At 43.5% G+C, this 24,692-nt stretch overlaps 1 protein-coding gene across 1 annotated transcript; it reads right to left on the reverse strand.

Moving 5' to 3' along the window:
* Nucleotides 1–510: 510 nt before the first annotated feature.
* Nucleotides 511–23,472, reverse strand: klhl18 (kelch-like family member 18). The gene is made up of 10 exons (XM_041190090.1): nt 23,329–23,472; nt 21,797–21,927; nt 20,422–20,562; nt 18,750–18,948; nt 17,726–17,886; nt 15,583–15,719; nt 13,995–14,217; nt 12,333–12,437; nt 5,335–5,446; nt 511–4,426 (listed from the first exon to the last, which is right to left on the reverse strand). The coding sequence occupies exons 1-10, from the start codon at nt 23,443–23,445 to the stop codon at nt 4,040–4,042; spliced, it is 1,713 nt and encodes a 570-aa protein (XP_041046024.1). The 5' UTR covers nt 23,446–23,472; the 3' UTR covers nt 511–4,039.
* Nucleotides 23,473–24,692: the final 1,220 nt, after the last annotated feature.

The following is a 24,692-nucleotide window of genomic DNA, read 5'->3' on the forward strand; positions in this document are numbered from 1 at the left end:
TCTCAGGGGCAGGACGTCCTTTCTCTGAGGGTCAGAAGTCTCAATTACCTCATTAAGGTCATTCCCAGCGTATTATCGCTGCGAGGCAGCCTTTTTAAAAGAAAAAGTTGGTAGGTTTGTGGCCAAATTTTCAAGTGGGGGGGCAAACATTAGACCCACCCCCATAAAATTCAGCCCATTGATGTCACAGTCATAGGTGAACCAGAGCAGGTCAAAGAGTTTGAGTTGGAGCTGACACATTCATAAAGCTGCTGCACATTCCAAGACAATATGAGGAACTTTGTTCTGCTATTTTTGATACCAAAGAACACAATGTATACACAACACATGACAAGTGCAAGAGGCAAGAGTAACATGCATATACCTCTGCAGTACTTATGTACATCCTGTTTTATTAAGTTGTACAAGGTAGAAGAACATGAAATTTTTAACTTAATGCCCGATTAACTGGTCTGACTTCAAAGTCTTCGTAACTTCCATGTATTGATAAATGAAATACAGGCTCAATGATTAGGTTCCGTAGGAATGTGCATAATTTATTACAATTTTACATTAAAACATTCAAGTGTTCCAAAATAACCTGGTAAATAAGGTACTGTTTACACTTTGGAGACAGATTGAGCATACAATATGTACCTTTGATATGCGAACAGGAGTTTGACCTATCAGTTACTGTAACAGATGGACTAATGGAAATCGATTTTCAAGATTCTCCCACATCCCAGATTGAAATTTTTATTAGCCACTTCCTGATGGTGATCAACTCAAGGGGTCAAATGAGCTACTCTCTTTTCTTTGTTTTATCCTTCCCAAGTTAGGACTCTAGATTTCACATTTGATATGGTGAGAAGGTTGGAAGTCCAGGGATCCAATTATCCTCCACTCCTCTTATTGGAATAAAGTCACTTCTGTAGAGAGAGTCAGGCCAAGAGCTTAAATCCAATAACAAAGGATCTGGCCAGCACAAATCATCTGGCAGGTCAATAACCATTGCCTATATGGCAACTTGCATTTATAAAGCATCTTTAATGCAGTATAATGTGCAAAGGTGAACAGTCTGAACTGCAGAACCCAAATTCATTATTCAAAACATTTGAAGAGTGGAACACTAATTAAAAAGGAGTTAGGTGCCAGTGATTCTCACCAACCTAGAACTGGGTAAGGGACCGAGTGGAAATTGCACTGGGCCAGTACCTCTTCTTTAATCATGATTATATTTAAGAGACACAAGTACTTGAGAAACTGGTCCACAGGCTTAAAGTTGAACAATACATACACAGATTCCCAGGTATGTGATAACCAAATGTTCCACTGATTAAACATGGGATAGCAACTGTGCCTGGGATTCTCAACTACAATTGGAGAATTGGAGACAGCAGCCTGGCTTTACATTAAAAAAACAATTTACACAGAATGTAAGCACCAATCAGTGGAATTGATATTTGATTTTTTGGCTCAGTAATAGGTGCTACCAGGGCTAATTGAGCTGAGAACAAAGGTTTTATTTTGACCATAACCAGTTATTCTACACAGCAAGGGGTTGGCAGAAGTCTTCCCATGTCTTATTTTTGGGACAACGGAACTGATTCAGGATTTTAGTAACTGGAAAAGTAAATGAGCAGAGCCTGTGACATCAATGCCATTTTTCAACAAAAAAAATGTTCATTTTTAATTGTTCTAATGGGAATTAGATGTATAATCAAAAAGGAAACATATCCAGGCCTCTAGGGAAAAAGCAGAGGAGTGGGACAATTAGATTGCTCCTTCATGAGTCTGCAGATCCACGATGGATAGTGTCCTCTGCTGCAAGAGTTTTGGATTCTTTGATATGCATTGTCTTGAAAGTGAAAAAACGTGATTTTGCTCAAGGATGCTGTGTTTGGCTGCGGTGTATTTTAACAGGACTTGGCCAACCTCAAGGCAGGAATCAGCAACCTGTAAACCATGAACTATGTAGTGTGGATTAATCATATTCCTAGCCCTCCCCAAGGAGCCATTCAGACCGGGCGTCTCCAGTTTTGTCAGCTATGCCAGCAATATGAGCCTGTTAGCCTCAGTACCACTAGAATAGGGACATGGCTAACCAATGATTCCTGCTGTAAAGTGCATATGCAGGGAAGCAGGGAAATGACAGGATGTGCCTCCATGTCAATTATTAGCTGAGATTTAATGATTTAACATGATTGATGGCTACTTGCTGGTAGTAGCAGAATACAGATCCCAAATGTAGAACTGTGCTGCACTAGAACCAGCGTCCAAAACAGAGGAGAAAAACACAGAGCAATTTCAATACAACAAATTCATCTCCACCTCTCAGTCGGTGATGTTGATATGTACGCCTTCTGGTTCATTGCTCTGGGTATCCATTATATTCTATATATAAACCAACTGAATCGCCTGATTAGATTCCAGTCTGCAACTCACTGCCAGGTATCTGTTATGTTATAACTAATCCATTTGATTAGATTCCAATCTTTAACTCACTCCAAGTTATCTGTTATTCCATACATATAAAACCATTCAAATCTCACTTTTAGATTCTAGCTTGCAATTCACTCCCAGGTATCCATTATTCTACTACTTATATAAAAAAAAAACCACAATAAGATTTCATCCTCCAACTCACTCCTGGGTATCCATTATTCTATATGTAAACCATACAAATTCCCTTGATTAAATATCTACCTGGTATTGACATATAGTTTATTAGCATATAGTCGGTACCAATACAATATTGAGAATAAAATGTCACTTTAGATCAAAAATTTAATGCTGTGCAATATGCTTTTCTGCTTCACTCCCCCGTCAATGACAAACCAATACCAACCCATATCTCACTCTTCAGCTCAATGCTCTCTTCAGTTACTTACAAAAACAGAATTTATAATTGTACACCCTGGTGTTTTCCCCACAGTGTAGCAGAATCTAGCAGGAAAATTTTACATTTCCACCAGTAGTAGCATAACCACTAGCTAGTTTCAACTTGTAATTTGCTCCCAGAGATCCATTATTCTCGAAAGACAAAGTACTGATAAGTAAAGACCCACATTAACTATCAGGTAGTTCTCCCATATTTTGATTGCTGTAAACATTAAAAATTTTAATAATCTGATTATGTTTATAAGTTACAAAGGATAAACAGCACAAGGACTAGGATAAGGGAAGAAAGGAGAACAAGGGGCAACGCCATTAAAACTAACAATTACTATCAGAATGAGTGCAGGTTTTAACTGGGCTGGGAACAGTAGCCGACTGCACCATCACAGTATATCAAGAATATACCATCCTAGAAATGTAAAACAATTAGAACTTTCCATATTCATACACTGGCCCATTTATCCCAGAATTAGGGTTTAACAAAGACAAAAAAGTTCTATTCAACACACTACTTGGACCAGTAACAGGATAAACGTACAAACAGTGACTAATTAGCCTTGCAGAAATGGTAACCAGGTCAGCAGTTAGGATCTCCAGGGAGTGCTCCACCTTCTCTGCCAGGTGAAGGGGACATTTGTTCTAGGAACACTCTCATTGCAGGCATCTAGTACCAGCAGTAAGCACTTGAAAGCAAAGTGCAGCATAGGTCAGTTGCAAAATGCTTTACAACAGCACCCTTAGTATCTCAGTTTTCTATTTCTCCACACTATAACCTAGATTCCAGTGGTAAAAGGACAGTGCCTAACTCACGGTAACACCCAGTCTGACAGTCTCTTTTATTAATACACTGCTCTGCATTTAAGTAATCACTGAAAAAAAATTATCCATACATTAACATTTGGACCTTTTTTTTAAAAGTGTAATTTATAAAGTATTCATCATTTTAATTAAATGGCTGCTTTTAAAAACATCCACGGACTCTGTAGATAGCTACCTAGTACTGGTAAGTTACCAATTTCTGTTGGAACGATGTAATAGTTACTGCATCGTCTTTGGCCACTGGACACCAACCAACAGACCACGGTTGCTCCCACAAATGTACCATTGTTTCAATACCGCTACCAAGCACTAGACTCCCGCGACTGGGAGAACAATGACTGTCTTACACACTGAGGAGCGGGATGCACCCTACGCCAACCCCACCTTCGTGACACACCATGGGGGCCATGAACGTCCAGCGGTTTGTATCAGCATCGTACATCTCCATCGAATTCAAGTTGTACTGTCCGTCATAGCCACCTATGGCATACAAACGACCGCAGCTTGACACGAGGGACACCCGGCTGCGACGAGTGTTCATGGGGACAAGTGGATACCACTGGTCTGAAGAAGAATTGTAAACTTCCACAATACTCAGAAAGCCTGAGCCATCATAACCGCCACAGACGTACATCTGGCTGCCTAGGGATGCAGCTCCATGGCGACAGCGTTTATTGAGCATACTCGGCACAGGATACCAGGTAGTGGTGTGATGATTATAACATTCAACCTGTTTATTTTAAAAAAGAGAGATCATTTTAAGAATAAAAATCTAGAGCAAGTAAAAGACTTCTGGCCCATCTTACCTCGTTCATCCAGATTAAACAAGAGCTCACCCAACCCATTACCCCAGTCAGTCATTCTTAAATGGTCCAGTTTTCTTGCCTCCATCACCCTGCACAGAAGGCCTTTGGTGTGGAGAACCTCACATGACATCTGGATAGGGTTTTTACATTTATTTCTAGGATGTGCAAGTTGATGGCAAGACCAGCAATTATTGACCAGCTCCAGTTGCCCTCAAGGTGGTGGTGATTGTGGGCCTTTTTCTTGAATGGTTAGGTAGGGAGTTCTAGGATTTCAACCCAGTGGCGATGAAGGAACAGTGATAGATGGTCAAATCAGCATTGTACGACTTGGAAGGGGAACTTAGAGGTGATGGCATTTCCATGCACCTGCCTGCCCTTATCCTTCGAGGTTGTGTAGGCGCAGGTTTAGGATTTGCTGCCCAAGAATTCTTGGTAACTTGCTGCAGTACATACTGCAGTACACAGTACATACTGCAGCTGCAGTGCCCCTGTGGTAAAGGGAATGGATAATTGGACATTAGCATATTGTTGCAGTTGCATTTATCCAGGTTGTTGAGGGTGAAGTCTGAGAATAATTTTACATTTCACCCTTGTAATCGAAGGATATCAGTCAGTTCATAACCTGATACTCTTTGTAACTGTTCCATCTGACAGCAAGAATGAGCACCATGAAAAGGAGGTGACAACATGATTGAAAATGCTGTATTTGCGGTTTAGCTGTTTGGTCTTTGCACTTATGAAATGCTATCAAGCGGATTATGAGCTGCTTTCTTCATACATAGCTCTGTTGCCTTTCTTCCCTGTTTGTTTCCTGATACATCCCAGAACGTACCGTATTAAATATCTGCAGTCCATCATGCCCTCCAGAAACATAGATTCTCCCTTCAAACACCGTGACTCCTGCAGCACTGCGACAGGCACTCATTGGAGTCACAGATACCCATCTATGGGGAACCAGAGCAGAGAAACAGGTTAGCAAAATAATTTCTCTGAACTTCCTTTTTTTTCGCTGTTGAACTTAAATTCAGTTACTTACAAGTACAAATCGTTTTGTCCTCTTCATCTCATCAAAACCTTCAGAATTTTGAAAACCTATCTCTTCGATCAAATTTTTGGTTAGGGCTCTTAATGTTTGTTTTGGAGTGTATTTTTTTAAAACAATTGAGGCATTCCTTGGGATATTTTATCCAAAGGGTTGATAAGAAAGTAAATTCTTGTTGACATCATCTCAATGAATCTCTACTGATGACAGCCACTCGAGGGATTTGAGAACAAAATCTAGGTTGATAATCTAGTGTAGCACTTCCTCAGTATTGCACTGTTGTTGCTGTTTTTCAGATGAGATATTGAACTGAAACCTTGTCTTCCCTTTCAGGTAGGTGCAAAAGATCCCACAGCACTATACAAAGAAGAGCAGAGGACTTCTCTTTGCTGTCTTGAACAACATTTAACCCTCAACATCACTAAAGCAGATTATCTGTTCATCGTCTCATTATTGTTTGTGGGATCTTGGTGCACACAAATTGGCTGTCTTGTTTCCCACACTCCGACAGTGTATACATTTTAAAATAATCCATTAGCTGTGAACTGCTTTGGGACATTCTGAGGTAATGAAAGGCACTAAAGTAAGTCCTCTCTGCACACTTTTAAGATAAGACAATGGAAAGCAAGTTGATGAGGTCTAACCAATAAATTGCAAGCGCGGGCTTTGTGTTTCCTCTTTGTTCCTGTAATCTATATTCCATTTATAAAATGCAGGGTCTCAGATTTATTAAAGTCCCCTCACTTTTAAAGATTTGTGTGTTTGAACCTCCAAATTTCTTGGTTTCTCTACTCCTAAAGTTTTACCATTTAGTGTTCATTTCCTCTTAAACCTAATCACCTTAAAATTCTCTACATCATTTCATTTGATATCTGTTCAATCTACTAACCTGTCTATTCCCTCGTAAAGCCACGGTTTTTGGAGAATGATAAAGGTTCCAACTCAGATCCTTATGGTGCCAGACAGAGGTTGCGGGAGGTTGGGGCGGGGGGTGAATTTTACTCTTAGGCTACAAGGGTGAAGTATAACAGCCTTTTCATAACCTGACATTCTTTGTAACTGCTCCACTTGACTGCATTTTAAAAAAAGGCTTCCATTTATATGGTGCTTCTCAAGAACTTAAGACTTCCCTAAGTGCTTTCCACTTAATGGAGTACTTTTGAAGGATAGTCATTCTTGTAACAGTATCAAAATTTATGGTACAGGAGGCCATTCAGCCCATGCACCAGACTATTAAAAAAAAGTGACTCAGCCTAAGCCCACTTTCCAGCTCTCGATCTGCACTCTTGTAAATTATAGTACTGCAAGTGGATATCCATGAAGATTTCTGCCTCTGCCACCCTAGAATTCTGAGAATCACAGCCACAGAATTGCCCCACAAATAGCCTAGGGGGCAATGTGTTGTCATAGTGGTATTGTTGCTGGACTGGTAATCCAGAGACCCAGGATAATGCTCTGGCGGTCCAGGTTTGAATCCCGTCATGGCAGATGGTGAATTTGAATTCAATAAGAATCTGGAATTAAAAGTCTAATGATGACCATAGTCAATTGATGTAAAAACCCATCTGATTCACTAATGACCTTTAGTGAAGGAAATCTCCTTACCTGGTCTGGCCTACATGCGACTCCAGACCCTTAAGTGCTCTCTGAAATGGCCTAGCAATCCACTCAGTTATATCAAATTGCTACAACTGAAAATGAAACCGGACAGAACACTAGAAACGACAATGGCAAACTCAGCCCTGTCAACCCTGCAAAGTCCTCCTTACTAACATCTGGGAGCTAGTGCCAAAATTGAGTGAACTGTCTCACAGACTAGTCAAGCCTGACATAGTCATCCTCACGAGTGATAATGTCCCAGGCACCACCATCACCATCCTTGGGTATGTCCTGTCCTACCAGCAGGACAGACCCAGCACAGGTGGCAGCACAGTGGAATACAGTCTGGAGGGAGTTGCCCTGGGACAACATTGACTCCAGACCCCATGAAGTCTTATGGGCAAGGAAACCTGCTGCTGATTACCACGTACCGCCCTCCTCCAGCTGATGAATCCTCCGCGTTGAACACCACTTGGAACAAGCACTGCGGGTGGCAAGGGCACAGAATGTACTCTGGGTGGGGTCTTCAATGTCTATCACCAAGAGTGGCTCGGTAGCACCACTACTGACCGAGCTGGCCAAGTCCTAAAGGACGTAGCTGCTAGAATGGGTCTGCGGGAAGTGGCAACAGAACCAACATGAGGGAAAAACACACCTGACCTCATCCTCACCAACCTGCCGACCGCAGATGCATCTGTCCATGACAGTAACGGTAGAAGTGACTACCGTACAGTCCTTGTGGGTACAAAGTCCTGTCTTCATATCGAGGATACTCTCCATTGTGTTGTGTGGCACTACCACCGTGCTAAATGGGATGGATTTCGAACAGATCTAGCAGCTCAAGCCTGGGCATCTGTGAGGCTCTGTGGGCCATCAGCAGCAGCACAATTGTACTCTAACACAATCCGTACGTAACCTCATGACCCGGCACATTCCCCATACTACCATTACTATCAAGCCAGGGGATCAACCCTGGTTCAATGAAGAGTGAGGAGGGCATGCCAGGAGCAGCCGCAGGCATACCTAAAAATGAGGTGTCAACCTGGTGAAGCTATAATGCAGGACTACTTGCGTACCAAACAGCGATCCCACAACCAACGGATCAGATCTAAGCTCTGCAGCCCTGCCACATACAGTCGTGAATGGTGGCAGAAAATTAAACGACTCACTGGAGGAGGTGTCTCCACAAATATCCCCATCCTCAATGATGGGGGAGGCCAGCACATCAGTGCAAAAGATAAGGCTGAAGCATTTGCTACAATCTTCAGCCAGAAGTGCCGAGCAGATGATCCATCTCAGCCTCCTCCAGAGATCACCAGCTTCACAGATGCCTGAATTCTGCCAATTTAATTCACCCCATGTGACATCAAGAAACAGCTGAAGGCACTGAATACTGCAAAGGCTATGGGCCCTAACAATATTCCAGCAATAGTGCTGCCCCTAGCCAAGCTGTTCTAGTACAGCTACAACACTGGCATCTACCCGGCTATGTGGAAAATTGCCCAGATGTGTCCTGTACAAAAAAAGCAGGACAAATCCAAACTGGCCCATTACCACCCCATCAATCCACTCTCCATCATCAGTAAAGTAATGGAAAGGGTCATCAACAGTGCTATCAAGTGGCACTTGCTTAGCAATATCCTGCTCACTGACGCCCAGTTGGGGTTCTGCCAGAGCCACTCAGCTCCTGACCTTATTACAGCCTTGGTTCAAACATAGATAAAAGAGCTGAACGCCCAAGGTGAGGTGAGAGTGACTGCCCTTAACATCAAGGCTGCATTTGATTGAGTGTGGCATCAAGGAGCCCTAGAAAGGCTGGAGTCAATGGGAATCAGGGGGAAAACACTCCACTGGTTGGAGTCATACCTAGCACAAAGGGAGATGGCTGTGGTTGTTGGAGGTCAGTCATCTCAGCTCCAGGACATCACTGCAGGAGTTCCTCAGGATAGTATCCTCAGCCCAACCATCTTCAGCTGCTTCATCAATGACCTTCCACCATAAGGTCCGAAGTGGGATGTTCGCTGCTGATTGCGCAATGTTCAGCACCATTCGCGGCTCCTCAGATACTGAAGGAATCCATGTCCAAATGCAGCAAGGCCTGAACCATATCCAAGCTTGGGCTGACAAGTGACAAGTAGCCTTTGCGCCACACAAGTGCCAGGCAATGACCATCTCCAACAAGAGAGAATCTAGCCATTGCCCCTTGACATTCAATGATATTACCATCACTGAATCCCCCACTATCAACACCCTGGGGGTTACCGTTGACCAGAAACTGAACTAAAAAAGCCATATAAATTCTGTGGGTACAACAGTAGATCAAAGGCTAGGAATAATGAGATGAGTAACTCACCTCCTGACTCCCCAAAGCCTGTCCACCATCTACAAGGCACAAGTCAGGAGTGTGATTGAATTCTCCTCGCTTGCCTGGATGAATACAGCTCCCACTAACTGTGGAAGCTTGAGCAGCAGTGTGTACCAGCTACAAGATGCACTGCAGGAATTCACCAAGGCTCCTTAGGCAGCAACTTCCAAACCCACAACCACTACCATCTGGAAGGATAAGGGCAGCAGATAGATGGGAACACCACACCTGGAAGATCCCCTCCAAGTCACTCACCATCCTGACTTGGAAATTTATGGCCTTTCCTTCACTGTCGCTGGGTCAAAATCCTGGAACTCCCTCCTTAACAGTACTGTGGGTGCACCTACACCACATGGACTGCAGCGGTTCAAGAAGGCAGCTCACCACAACCTTCTCAGGGGCAACTAGGGATGAGCAATAAATGCTGGCCCAGCCAGCGAAGCCCACATCCCGTGAATGAATGTTTAAAAAATGATGAAATAATAATGACCAGATAAACCAGTGATATTGGCTGAAAAATTAACATTGGCCAGGGCAAAGGATTTCAAAATAACGTCACCTGAGGGGGCAGATGGAACTTCAGGTTTAATGCTCATCTGAAAGACAGCAACATTGCAGCATTTGATTGATACTGCACTGAGCATATTAGCCAGATCTTGTGCTCAGGTCTCTGGAATTGTCTTGATACAACAAAGACTATGGGCCCTGACAACATTCTGGCAATAGCACTGAGAGCCTGTGTTTCACAACTAGCCACACATCTAGCCAAGCTATTCCAGTGCAACTACAACACTGGCATCTACCCAATGTGGAAAATTCCCCAGATATGTCCTGTCCACAAAAATCAGCACAAATCCAACCCAGCCAATTACTGCCCATCAGTCAACTCCCGATCATCAGCAAAGTGATGGAAGGTGTTGTCAATGGTGCTATCAAACGGCACTTATGCAGCAATAACCTGCTCACTGACGTGCAGTTTGGGTTCCTCCAGGGCTGCTCAGCTCCTGATCTCAATACAGCCTTGGTCCAAACATGGACAAAAGAGCTAAACTCAAAAAGCATGGTAAGAGTGACTGCTCTTAACATCAAGGCAGCATTTGACTGAGTGAGGCATCAAGGAGCCCTAGCATAACTGAATCAGAGGGAAAACTCCACCGGTTGGAGTCATACCTAGCACAAAGGAAGATGATTGTGGCTGTTGGATGTCAATCAGCTCAGTCCTAACACATTTCTGCAAGCATTGCTCAGGGTAGTGTCCTAAGCCTAACATCTTCAACTGCTTCATCAATGACCTTTCCTCCATCAGAAAGCCAGAAGTGGGGATGCTTGCTGACGACTACACAATGTTCAGCGCCATTTGCCACTCGTCAGACACTAAAGTAATTCATCTCCATGTGCAGGCTTGGGTTGATAAGTTACATCTGTGCCACACAAATGCTGGGCAATGAACATATCCGACAACAGAGAATCTTAACAATTTCCCCTTGACATTCAGTTACATCACCATTGCTGAATATCCCACTATCAACATCCTGGGGGTTACCATTGACCAGAAATTGAACTGGAGCAGACATGTAAATATTGTGGCTACAAGAGCAGGTCAGAGGCTGGGAATTCTGCAGTGAGTAACTCACTTCCTGACTCTCCCAAAGCTGTCAGGAGTTTGAAGAAATACTCTCCACTTGTCTGAATGAACGCAGTTCCAACAATGCTCAAGAAGCTCGACACCATCCAGGACAAAGCAAGGATCCTTAAACAGCACCTTCCAAACCCACAAACTCTATTATCTAGAAGGACAAGGGCAGCAGATGCATGGAAACACAACCACCACCAAGTTCCCCTCCAAGCCACACACCACCCTGACTTGGAACTATACTGCCGTTCCTTCACTGTTGCTAAATCAAAATCCTGGGACTCCCTTCCTAACAGTAATGTGGGTATACTCACACCACATGGACTGCAGTTGTTCAAGATGGTGGCTCAGGACCACCTTCTTAAAGGCAATTAGGGTTGGGCAACAAATACTGGCCTAGCCAGTGATGTCTACATGCTGTGGAAGAATGAAAAAAAATCTACTGACTTGGAGGCAAGCATGCTATCTGCTAAGCCACAGCTGACTGCACCAATAAAACAATGTTCTTTTCTTTGGCTAGTATCCCCTCCATGCTAGCACATTGTTTAATACCATGCATATTAATTATAACAAGGCACATATTTTTGAACCCTTTTTTAAATCCATGTACACAACCACCATGGCATTTACTTTTCCCAACGCCTCAAAGAACACCATTAAGTTTGTCAGGCACCACTTGCATTGTAAAAATCTATATTGTCTGTCCTTAATCAACTTGTTTCTTTCTCAGTGAGCATTAATTTATCTTTGTCTGAGTATAAATTCAATGCGTTCTAGAAGCTATGAATCAAAGGTTAATCAGTATATGTTACCTGGTTTAATCTCTTTCTCTATTCTTAAAATGCCTGTATTACAATGACAACCCTGAAGTCCTTTGATACATCTTCCACAAACAAGGATGTTTGAAAAAATGTTGTCACAGTCTCTGTTTCCTCTATGACTTCCCTCAGCATTCTGATGCAGCCTTTCCCACTATGTGCTCCAGCAACATTCTCAAAACTCCTTCCTTATCTATAGGTTAATTGCTCCACACCTTCACCTCCCAATTGCATCCCAATATCACATTCTTCCATGAAAAATGAGGCAATGTACTCATATATGTCAACCATTCCTTCATGAAAAGATTTCCTTTCTCATCTTTGATTGACCCACGGTTATAAATGTGAAAAAGGCATCGTTAAGGTTTCTTACTTGTCAGCTTCTGGAGTATAACATTCCACTGAATTGAGAGAGGAGATTCCATCGTACCCACCGCAAACATAGATGTGTCCATCCATGACAGCTGTCCCCATTGCACTGAAACAAGCAGAAGGGCAAGTTAAGATGCTAACTGTAGACCTTACTCCCTAAACAGCCAGAGTCCATTCACATGATAGAAAGAAACAGATCATTCAACCGTATGTCTGAACTAGAATGACCCATCCATCCAAGTAATTCACCCCAATTTGGCTATTTGTTAAATGGTTTTGAGGTCAGCACCTCCAGTGTTCTATCTGGGCGTCCACCCCATGTGTTGATCACTCTGTGCGAAGAATTTCTTGATGCCAATCCTAAATTTACACTTCACCACTTTGAATCTGTACCCTTGTCTCTTCACAGTTAATCTTGTAGGTTTACCTTTCCTTTACCATTTACTATCTTCTATCCCTTTAAGATCCCATCAGGTAACTTCTTTCCAAGCTTAATTCTCTCCAAACCTTCCACATTCTGTAGAAACCTGACATTTGTGATCAACCTGGTGATTCTTTGCTACATATAAGGCAACAAATTAAGGATCAGTTTAGACTATTAAAATAGAAGCTAGACTGGACATTTGACCCTTCCAGCTTGCTCTGTCACTCAGTAAGACCATGGCTGATCATCTACCTCGACTCCTTCTTCACGCATTACCTCCACATCCCTTAGTTTCCTTAGTACCCAAAAATATACCGACATCTGTCTTGAATATGCTCAACTACTGGGGTAGAGAATTCCAAAGATTCACAAGCCTTTGAGTGAAGAAATTTCTCCTCACCCATCCTAAATGGCCAAGCCCTTATTCCTATTCTATCTACCTCTGTCTTAAAAATATTCAAAGGCCCTGCCTCCACTGGTCTCCAGGGAAGAGAATTCCAAAGATTCATGACCTGAGAGAAAAAAATTCTCCTCATTTCCATCTTAAACAGTAGACCCCTTTTTATTAAACTGTGTTCCCTAATCTCTCCCACAAGGGGAAACACCTTTTCAGCATCCACCCTGACAAGTCCCCTCAGGATCTTGTGTTTCAATACGATCACCTCTCATTCTTCTAAACTCCAATGGATACAGACCCAAGCTGTCCAACTTTGCCTCCATCAACTCTAATAAAATAAGGTGACAACGTAGGCATTCCTCTGTCAAACCATCAAAAGAAAGCACCAAAATTGACTTTTTTGCTCCCCCAGCTTTTTTCCCTCTCCTGAAGGTACTGGATCTCTCATTGCGATCCGGTTCTATATGGAGTATTGTACCATGCATAATAGGCTATTTCTTATGCTTCAACCTCGACAGCGAATGCAGATTGGCAGACTGTGAAGTACATAAGCCCTATTCCAAGATGTACAGGTAACAGGCACACACTTTTCATTAGAGAACACTGGACTCAGCACAGAGCAAGAGTCAAACCTGAAACCTCTGCGTCTCTCTGGCACAGAGGCAGATACTTCAATAAATGAGCCATCAACATGCTTTTCTTCACAGGAACAGGATGAGGTCACTCAGCCAATTCAGTCATTCAATTAGGTCATGGCGGAGGGACAAGACAGAAAATGGATGGAGAGGGGAGGTGGCAAATGCAGTTTTCCAGAGCTGTTGGCCTTGCCCAGGTGTTCCTACCTGCGCTTACTGTTCATGCTGGCCACTTTAGTCCATTTGTCCATCTCCGGGTTGTAAACTTCTACCGTGCTCAACCTTGAATGTCCATCGAACCCGCCTATTGCATACAAGAGCCCGTTGACCATGGCCACACCCACACGGCTGCGGGAGGTCGTCATCTCCTGACACCGCTCCCATCGATTAGCAATGGGGTCAAATACCTCTGCCACGTTCAAAGAATCACCTGCAAAGTCAAACACAGTGGGAGGGGCAGTTAGAGAGGGGAACAACTAGCACTTGTAGTATGGCTCAGTAGCAACAGGAACCTCTGGCAATTGTTAGAGTGAACCAACGGCTAGCTATTCAGTTATAGCTCTACAGCATTCCTCTCTTCTGGTTAACTGATGACACACATGCATAAATGGGGTCGGGAGTCAGGGAAAGGGACATAGAGAAAGGGAGTTACTGGTTAGGCTTGCTTTCAGGTCAGCAACTTGCTTTTCCTGGATCAGGTAGCTGTGAGGGTGGAGTGGTGTTGTGTACCCCACTGTTCTCAGTGATAGTTTTCTGGAATGCGCAGCATCTCCCCTTAAGCAAAGTCTCACTGTAATGCCAACCAACTTCTGGTTAAGATGTCTAACTTTGTTTTACTTTCTAATTCACTCTTTCCCTTGTACCCCAGCTGACGCAGCCAAGTCCTTGGTAGGTTACTATACTACATGAGCAGCGTCTCTTCCACTATCTTGCTCATTCTTCATGAGTGAGTCTCGGCAGTGACCATCACATGGTATCACACGATAGGGCACATAATAGCCTCACCCTTCACACACTCAAGTGCCTCTTCTAACACTAACACAAACAGATGGAGGGGCACAGAGATACTGGTGCAGATACAGACTGACATTCACCACACCCCCAGGGCAGAGAGAAATTTGTTTCTATGACCGAGATCAGCTACAGCAGAAACTTGGATTCAACATGGACCTGCTGGTTACACCAGATAGTGCCTTTACCCTGCTGGATAGAACTGCTTAGGAGTGAGAGGCTAATATTTCCAGAACAAGGAAGGAAAACAAGAAACAACAGATTAACGCATGGACTGGGATCTAATAATTCCAACCTGAATAGCTGTTATTTGTTCCATGTCTCAGTGTTTCTATCCTCATATACCTCGCCCAGGTATAAATGCTATAAGTATATACACAGTAGGAGGTTACAAGGATGACTTCCTCTGTACACTGTCTGATACAGAGACTTGTTCAAGATTTGGATTGTCATCTGGGAGCATTTAATCAATCAGGTGTACTGCACAAGTTGTTGGGAAACTGAACTGAAGGTGAGGACAATTGGACTGGCCAAGTTCCTTTAAGGGGCGTTTGCTGAAAGTTGTATCTAGGACAATTCTTACTGAATTTCAGACAAGAACAGGTTATTTGCAGCAGGAGGCTCATCTCCGAATCATGATTTCTGAAAAATGTTTTTTGTCCCCAATTACTCTTCTCTATTTTCAGACCAGAAGCCCAACAATGTATGAAAATTTTGTCATGAAATGTCCCTTAAAGGAGCCAGACTAGTCCAGACCTTTTGAACATCCCAAGTCAACACAGACCAGCAGAATTGAGGCCTCCCACTGCATAGATCAAGCCAGCAATGGAGGTGCAGCACCTTGGCCGTGTCTTGAAAGATGGCAGGTGAGGGCGGCGCTCAGGCATTAGGTGGTAGTCCTTTGCCTCATCAACAAGGTCCCTGAAAAACAAAATGGCACAGTCCTGAAATCCATGCACAAACAACCCCCCTATTTCCAGAATCATCTTCCTGTCTGCAGACTCATGCCAGGGCCTCCTCTGAATGGCCGTATGAAGAACTATGTGTGCTGGCAGGCAAATGGGGGGCAGAATCATAGCCGAGGCTATCCTGGGCCTCACAAACATCCACACACAGCACTTTCCAGCAGGTATGACTAGATAGCTATACAGAACAAACACTCTGGCTGTTCCTCCTCTTCCTGGTCCAGGAATGCTGAAGCCAATTTTTGTAAAACTTCCATTACCCAAGGAGGATTACCAATTCAGCACCAACAAATAATCAAAGATGGGCTCTTCTTTCATTTGCACTGTCCAGCATCACAGCATCATATATTCTCCATTCATCATTTAAATTGAAAAATATCATGCAACAATGATAAACTTGCATTTGCACAGCACCTTTCACAACCTCAGGGGTCCCAAATCCCCACAGCCAATAAAGAATGCCGCCACAATGTGTGAACTGTGGTAGCCAACTTGCGCATAGCAAGTTTCCCCCATACAATGAAATAACGACCAGATAATCTGTTTCAGTGATGTTGATATTGGGTGGGACACCAGGGAAACTGTTCAAATAGCAGCATAGGATCTTTTACAAGGGTAGACTGGGCCTTGGTGTAACCTATCATCTGAGAGACCACAAATCTGACAGTGTAATACTCCATCAATATTGCATTGAGATATCAACCAAAGTTTTGGGTTAAAATCTCTGCCTTTCTTCTTGAAGCTGCATGTGCTGTCAATGGAGGATGGCTGCACTAAGGCCACTGAAAGTGAAGATGTGGTCAGGTACTTAGGCGAGGATCCCCTATTAACACAGCCAGCAAGGCGGTTGCACCCTTGGGGGTCTACCTACCTTTCTTCCATCATATTCTTTGGCCATGAAGGCTTTCACTTCACTAGAGTTTTCACACTTATTTCCTCCTCTGCTATCCTGCTGTAACTATTCACACTTCCTCTGGACCCACAGTTAAAAACAGGAAATTCTGAAATGCTCAGCAAGTCAAGCAGCATCTGTGGGGAGGAACTGAGTTAATGTTTCGGGTCAATGATGGCCCTTCATCAGATGGGATCTTCTAGGTGCACTTTTTGTTCTTACAGCATTTTACTAGCACCTCATTTTGATATGCATTATTAGTACTTCTGGTCATTTAATTGTTCGTCCTCCCACTCCTTTCTTGCCTGGTTCTGTATTTGTTTAAAAGCTGTTCACCTCTGACATCTTCCAGCTCTACTACAAGGTTATGGACCTGAAATGTTAACTCCCTTTCTCTCTCCTGGCCTGCTGATTTTTGCCAGCATTTTTTTTTTTTAAACTCTGAAGTAGAGCTTGAACTCAACTTTCTTACTTAATCTGTCTGATTACCTTAATCTTAATCCACTGAACTAGGGGTGACACCTGAAGGATCACCAATTGTGTCAGAAAGAGATTACATTTATATTCTCTCCATTCAGAATTAATCTTTCAGGTCTCTATCAGCAAGAGCAGCTCTGCAGAGTGATAAAGCTGTGTCTGAACCAGGAAAACTAGCTGCGCCTTTTAAATTGAGAAAGGGCAGATCCTGCGATACTGGTTGAAAAACAACAGCAAAGGAAACACTGAATCAGAAAGAAGTAGTTAATTACACCACTTTGGAATTTAAAAGCCTACAGGTTGGAGGAGAAACAAAATTCATATTATTGGGTCGGAAAGAATACAAAAACGGGAGTTAGGGAGTGAGAACAAAAGAGAGTGAAACGAGTCTTGATTTCAACAGGGGAAATGTAGGGAGCACAAAAAACATGTAGGGGCTTGCAAAAAAATGAGAGGGGAAACTTCAGAGATCATATCTAACCTATGATTAAGAGTGAGAGGGAGGCAAACGGTAAGCTGTCAGACAAGCTTCATCTTGTTTCCTGTTCAGGAGTGTTGTGGGGGAGATTATAATGTGGTCCCACCCATCTTACCTGCACTTGTGACAGCAGCGAACTAGATCATCCTGCTGGACCCTGTCTGTTAGGAATTGTGGTCGACAGAGAGGCAGACGCACTTTGGTTAGTAACCGAGGCAGGTAATCCTCACGATTCTCCCGATCGAAGCGTACCCAAGCAAGGACCGCCTCAAATACCTGGAGAAGGGAAGGATCAGTACATTATAAAATATGGAACTAGGATATATTATTCTAGATCAGCTTTCTGCTCCATAGATGCTGCTTCCCCTGTTCATCATCATATCAGTAACATAGCAACATTTGTGCTCTTCGCCTATTTGGATACCTCAGTGTAAACGTTTAAGTCTCAACTAACAGAGACCCACAAAACATTTCCTATGAAATTAGTATCTTTATTTGCAACAGTACTTGCTTAAATCCCCATCCCATTCCATCCTTCCCATGCCATCCCTCTCATTCCATACCTATCCTACTCCTTTTATCTCTTTCGTATCATTCCCTATGCCATCCCCTCTTCTTCCTATTCCATTTCCATTCCCCTTTCCATCACTCTCAGGGATTTTTGACCACATTTTGTTAACATAAAGGGCTTGGGATTGAGTTATCTTTAAGTATCTTTACTACCACATGGGCTGCAGCGGTTCAAGAAGGAAGCTCACCGCCACCTTCTGAAGGGCAACTAGGGATGGGCAATAAATGCTGGCCCAGCCAGTGAAGCCCACATCCTGTGAACGAATAAAAAAAAGTATTATGTTTTAAAACACAAAGTAACATTAATGCAAGTTTAAGAAGGACACAGAATAGTCACAGGCTACGATGCCGTTCATAGTCAAAAATGCAACCAACAGTAACTGAAAAGTCAGGGTTTTCAGGAAGAGATTATGCATAATCCAGTCCATATTTCTTATGCATAAAATAATGGACAACATTCCTCCTATACTCTTGTTATAAACAACCCTCGCTGTAATCTCATTGTAAATTTTGCCAGCCCCTTACGCTCACTGTAAACTCTTTATACCCTCATTGTAAACTCTTTATACCTGTTCCTCAGACTTCACATTGAGCTCATCCCGAGCAACAAGCTCGAATACCTCCTCAAAGGGTAATGCAAGGAACTCCTCAGACATGGATACTTCCACAAAGTGCTGGTGGATGAAACTGTTGGATGAGTCATAAAGGACAGTGCACATCATCGTTTCTGCAAACTGACGCACTCCCAGGCAGTTTTTAGGATGCAGCCTGAAAAGGCAGGGAGAGAGATTCGGAGAGGGTAATGGAAGACACTTGTTACTGCAGTCCTTATAAAAACTGTTACATCAAGTTAGTGTTGAAATGTACTTTGCCACCAAGCTGTTGATCAAAACTGCAGTTGGCTATTCAGCTCTTGGAGCCTGTTCTGTCATTCAACTAGATCACGGCTGATCTGCATTGCATTTAAAATTATTTGCTCCATATCCCTTGATAGCCTTCCTAACAAAGATCTCTCAACATCAGTGTTACAAATTTCAATTGAGTCAGTATCCACAGTCTTTTGGAGGAGAGTGTTCCAAATTTTTACTACCTGTTATTTAAAACATTTCTTTATGATTCCCTCCTGAACAGCCCAGCTCTAGCTTTAAGATTAGCCCTAGCAGAGGAAACACTTTCTATCTCCTTACTTCAATTCCACTGAGACCAATGATGGCACCTTACTACTCACCCAGTTGAGATCAGCTAATTGAGAACACACTCTGGAATCAAACCTGGAAACTTCTTGGTCTGTACAGTTCAACCACAGGATTCCCTCACTCTGATCACTATAATCACCTCATACGCAAGGCACTGTGCTGTATACAGACTAACTAGTGCAATCTTTCATCACAGATTAGTTCTCTAGCCACTGGTTTCCTCCCCTGAAGTTTTTAAAAATTCTTTTATAGCATGTGGGTGTTGCTGGTAAGGCTGGCATTTGTTGCCCATCCCTAATTGCCCATGAACTGAGTGGCTTGCCCATTTTAAGGAAAAGTTAAGAGTCAACTGCATTGATGTGGATCTGGAGTCACATGTAGGCCAGACCAGGTAAGAATGGCAGATTTCCTTCCCTGAAGAACATTCGTGAACCAGATGGGTTTTTATGCCAATCAATGATAGTTGTCATGATCACCATTACTGAGACTAGCTTTCTATTCCAGATTTATTATTTAAATTCAAATTCCACCAGCTGCTGTGGTGAGATTTGACCCTTGCCTGGATTACAAGTCTAATGACATGACCACTATGCCCCCATTTGCCCCTAGGTGTTGACAACTGCTGGGGTTCAGGTCCGGATGCCAAACACCCTCGCAATAACTTGCTTAATGGTCTGTTTGAGCTATCTACAAACAGAATCCAGTCTCTAACTATTCAAGCATCAGCAGGTCATTAAACATGTCAGGCATCAGAGCCAAGTCAAATCTTGCCCTCCATCAACATCCAAGTAGACGAATTTTTCAGCAGGAATCAGCAGAGCAATCAGAAAGCAGAACTCTGACTTGTCTTTTTTTCCCTCCCTGGACCAAGAGCTAAGAAATCAATTGCAGTTGTCAAACTGCATTTCATCCTGGGATCAGTCTGTCTCAAGGATGGACCCTTCCTGGTGTGTGAACACTGTAATAACACACTGAGGCCTGACAGATCTGGCGGCAAAACTTATGAGCGATGATTGCATTTTTCTTCTCCGATTCCAACACTCACCGCTCTCTCAGAAAGGTACAGCACACATCCTTTACATTCTGAAGCTGCAAGAAACTGGCACCAATCAGCAATGACTGCACATTCTGTTGGTCTATTGCCAGCCGGCCATTGTAGGCGAAGTTAATGAGCGCTTCCAGGGAACTGTGAGAAGACAGACAGATTCACTTTATAGAAATTATCACTTTAACATTTCTAATAAAGCTGCACAAAAACAACAAAAGACCCAAAGCTTTGTCTTAAACACTATCTTCAATCACCGCATATTATGGGGCTGTACTGCCTTCACTACATTCTTTTAATCTAGATTCACTATCCAGTCACTGGTTGTCTCCCCATTTCCCTGAAAGCACTGGCTCGTGCTAATCTTTGACTTCAGAGCTGTTAACCACTCTGCAGTAGCTTGCCCACTGGTCAGCTGCAACGTACAGTCCCCATTGTCTATCCCAAATGCATTGGTGCTAACGTGACTTTCCCACTATATATGGACAGTAAATCCATTTGATTGAACCAAGACACTGTAGCAGGGATTGACCTGATCTCACATTAAACATAGCAGCTGACTGAAGCTGGCTGAAGTCTCTGTCAATTTGCACACTGTTAATTATTAACAACTACAGCTTCAGCCAGCTGATAACTTAAATGTGAGATCAGGTCCACCTCTGATGCAATGTCTTGCTTTAAGGTGTCTCTCTCTGGGTTTTAACATCTGCCTACATACACTGCAAAGTGAGATATTGATGGGCTACAGGTATATAAAAACACAGCTGTTAAAAATTCAGTAGGTACAAAACTGCATAAAATAGCCAGAAGGCTCAACACATTTTAAGTGGCCCCTTCGTAATTGACATCAATAGCGACCATAAATGATCAGCACCATGTTCCCAAGACAGGTGGTTGCCTGTGATAAGTGAGGGTGGTGTAAGTAGTAAGGACTGTCTGTACCCTACTCTTCTCCTCAATGCTGATCACTGAGATGAGTCAATTGGGAAAAACAGAAAAAATGCCAGTGTTTTCCAAACAAAGCACGTCACACAAATTACTTTCCTGAGTTCAGTGACAAAGAGAAACACGAGAGCCATTCTGTGCCAGCCACATCCCATAAACAGTACGGAGATAAGTTCATTTGTTTTGGTACACGAGGAAGAACGTTGGAACAAGCCTCTGTGGTTTTCAGACAATACCACGGTATACATAAAATCCACCTAAACCAAATGGTTTAACATCTCACCCAAAGGATTGTATCTCTGACAATGCAACACTCCCTCAGCACCACGCTGAAGCAGGGCCGAGTGTAAAAATGGACAAAATAAATACGAAAAGCTCAATGTCTGAAATCACAGAGAGATGAAGTGAGTATGAAGCAAACTCCTCTAACCTGGGGTCCATTCCCTGCATAACAATCTCATCCTGCTTGCATTCGATCATGTCATTTGTGAACATGGCATGGAAGTATGGAATAGAAGCAGCCAGCACAATGCGATGTGCAGTGTACTTGTGGTCACCAACCTGTAAAAGACCAGAATATTTAAGAGCATGCAAAAAACCAAACATCAACCCAATTCAATAGCCCAATCATTAACAAAAATAAAAATACTTGGAAAAACTCAGCAGGTCTGGCAAAATCGCGGAGAGGAACACAGTTAATGTTTTGAGTCCGTATGACTTCTTCAACAGAACTAAGTAAAAATAGAAAAGAGGTGAGATATAAGCTGGGGTGGGGAGGGAGGAGACAGCCTTCCGGACTGGATATTGAGTTCAACAATTTTAGATCATAAAGTCTCTCCTCCATCCCCACCCCCTTTCCGATGCCCCCCCTTTTTTCCAATAATTTATATAGACTTTTCTTTTCCCACCTATTTCCATTATTTTTAAATGTATTTCCATCCATTGTTTTATCTTTAGCTTTTAGCCTATTTCGATTCCTTCACCCCACCCCACCCCCACTAGGGCTATCTGTACCTTGCTTGTCTTGCTTTCTACCCTTAATTAGCACATTCCTTAGATAATATCACCACCTTCAACACCTCTTTGTCCTTTTGTCTATGATATCTTTTGGCAATTTCCACCTATCACTAGCCCTCTATCCAGCTCTACCCTCCCCCCACCTTAAATCAGCTTATATTCACCTCTTTTCTATTTTTACTTAGTTCTGTTGAAGAGTCATACGGACTCCAAACGTTAACTGGGTTCCTCTCTGCAGATGCTGCCAGATCTGCTGAGTTTTTCCAAGTATTTTTATTTTTGTTTTGGATTTCCAGCATCCGCAGTTTTTTGCTTTTAGCCCAATCATTAAGTCCACTCGAATCCATTACAACATCAACCCTAATACCAACCATCAAATCGAACAGCCCAGAAATCAGGGGGCTGTGTCAAAGGGATGGACCGCGGGGAGGGAGAGAAAGGCAGGGCAAGCCAGAGTGAGTGGGGGGCAGTGGCTGGGGTGAGAGTGGGAAGTACACAAGCAGGGAGGGTGGAGAAGAACACAAGCTGGATGGGGATGGGGAGGGGGAGGGCGGAGGGAGAGAGAAAAACACAAACCAAAATTGGCAGCGGGAGACGGGAAACACACCAACCAGAATCAGGGGGGAAACAAAAGGTGGAATTGGTGGACGGGGGGGAGGTGGTGGTGGGAATGGAGGGGAGGGGAGAAAACCCTGAGCCGGAATCGAGGGGGGAGTACAAATGCTGGGATCTTGGAGGCTGTCGGGGAGAGACACAAGCCTGAATCGCTGATGGGGATGTCAAGGGAGCTGAACCACAAGCTGGAATCGGGGTGGGGCGGACCACAAGCCAGCATTGGGCAGGCAAGTGTTGGGGGGTGGGGGGGTGAGAATCGCTTTTCCTCCCGGCCCTCACAACTCCTCCACGCCAACTACCGGCGTCTCTCCCTCTGATCCCCTTCCTCACCCGCAGGGTCACATCACAGAGTTTCCCCTGCCGCCGGATCTCCTCCATCAGACCGTAGCCCCGAACCGGCAGGTCACTGACACTGAAAAGCATCAAATCCTCCTCCGGGTCCGCCATCTTAGCCAGGCAAATACCTCACTTCCGGCTCTGCGTCACGGCGCTTTGACCATCTGGTGATTTCACTTCCGTTCCCGACCTGCCTGACCACCTTCATTAGGGAGCGTCGATATTATGTTAAACTTTGTGAGAAACGCAAAGAGGAATCCTGGTTTAGGATTCAGATGGAATCCACTGGTAGACAATCTCCTGCTGCTGCCTTCACCCCATTATCTGACCACCCAGCTACCCTTCCTAATCCACTTGTCCACTCACATTATTCCTCTGCTCAAGTACTAAAACTGCCATGGTCATTCTGTCCATTGAAGCACCATACCCTGCCCCAATCTTTCAGTACTGCTCGAGCTTCCTGTTCTCCTCCAACAATCACAAGCTTGAAACAAAAACAAACATTGCTGGAAAAACTAAGCAAGTATGACAGCATCTGTGGAGAGAAAGAGTTAACGTTTTGAGTCCAGATGACTGAAGAAGAGTCATGCGGACTCGAAACGTTAACTCTTTCTCTCCACAGATGCTGTCATATCTGCTGAGTTTTTCCAGCAATTTTTGTTTTTGTTTCAGATTTCCAGCATCCACAGTATTTTGCTTTTATCACAAGCTTGACTTCCTGTTAGATAAGCCTGGAGCTTTCCTCTGTAGTCCTTCAAAGGACTCATTGGAGCACTTGGCACTGGCTCATTATGAGCAGTCCTTCGTGCCTCATTAGAACTGGTGAAAGGTCCTAGATCTGAAATGTTAACTCTGTTTCTCCACAGCTGCTGCCTGACCTGCTGAGTATTTCCAGCATTTTCTGTTTTTATTCGATGTTTGAATCGCTCCAATCAGTTTTTCTCCCCATCCACAGTACCAAATGGCTCCTACCAAAATCACAAATGTCATCCTTTGTGACTGTGACCAAGGTAAATTATTCCTCCTCATCTTTCTGGACCTATCTGCAGTCCTTAACACAATTGACCACACCTTCTTCCTCCAACGCCTCTCCGCTGTCATCCAACTGGGTAGGACTGCACTCACCTAGTTCCATTCACAGCATCGCTAAGAGTGCCTTTTTCCATCTCTATAACACCTTTTAACTTCGTCCTTGTCTCAGTTCATCTGTTGCAAAACATTTATTCTTGTATTTATTACCTCTAGACTTGACTATTCCAATTCGCTCCTAACTGTCTCTCACATTTTAGCTTCTGTAAACTTGAAGTCATCCAAAATTCTGCCTCCCATCTCCTTACTCGCCCCAAGTTCCATTGACT

This window comes from Carcharodon carcharias, chromosome 6 (assembly GCF_017639515.1).
Source record: "Carcharodon carcharias isolate sCarCar2 chromosome 6, sCarCar2.pri, whole genome shotgun sequence".
NCBI classification, from domain to species: Eukaryota; Metazoa; Chordata; class Chondrichthyes; order Lamniformes; family Lamnidae; genus Carcharodon; species Carcharodon carcharias.

What these genes read in the sequence shown, in the direction of transcription:
- klhl18 (XM_041190090.1), bottom strand. Translation starts at nt 23,445, where the DNA reads ATGGCGGACCCGGAGGAGGATTTGATGCTTTTCAGTGTCAGTGACCTG. An exon ending in TGTACCTTTCTGAGAGAGCG is followed by an intron (nt 18,949 to 20,421) that starts GTGAGTGTTGGA and finishes CTGCCTTTTCAG; the next exon opens with GCTGCATCCTAAAAACTGCC. An exon ending in ATGTGAAGTCTGAGGAACAG is followed by an intron (nt 17,887 to 18,749) that starts GTATAAAGAGTT and finishes TCCCTTCTCCAG; the next exon opens with GTATTTGAGGCGGTCCTTGC.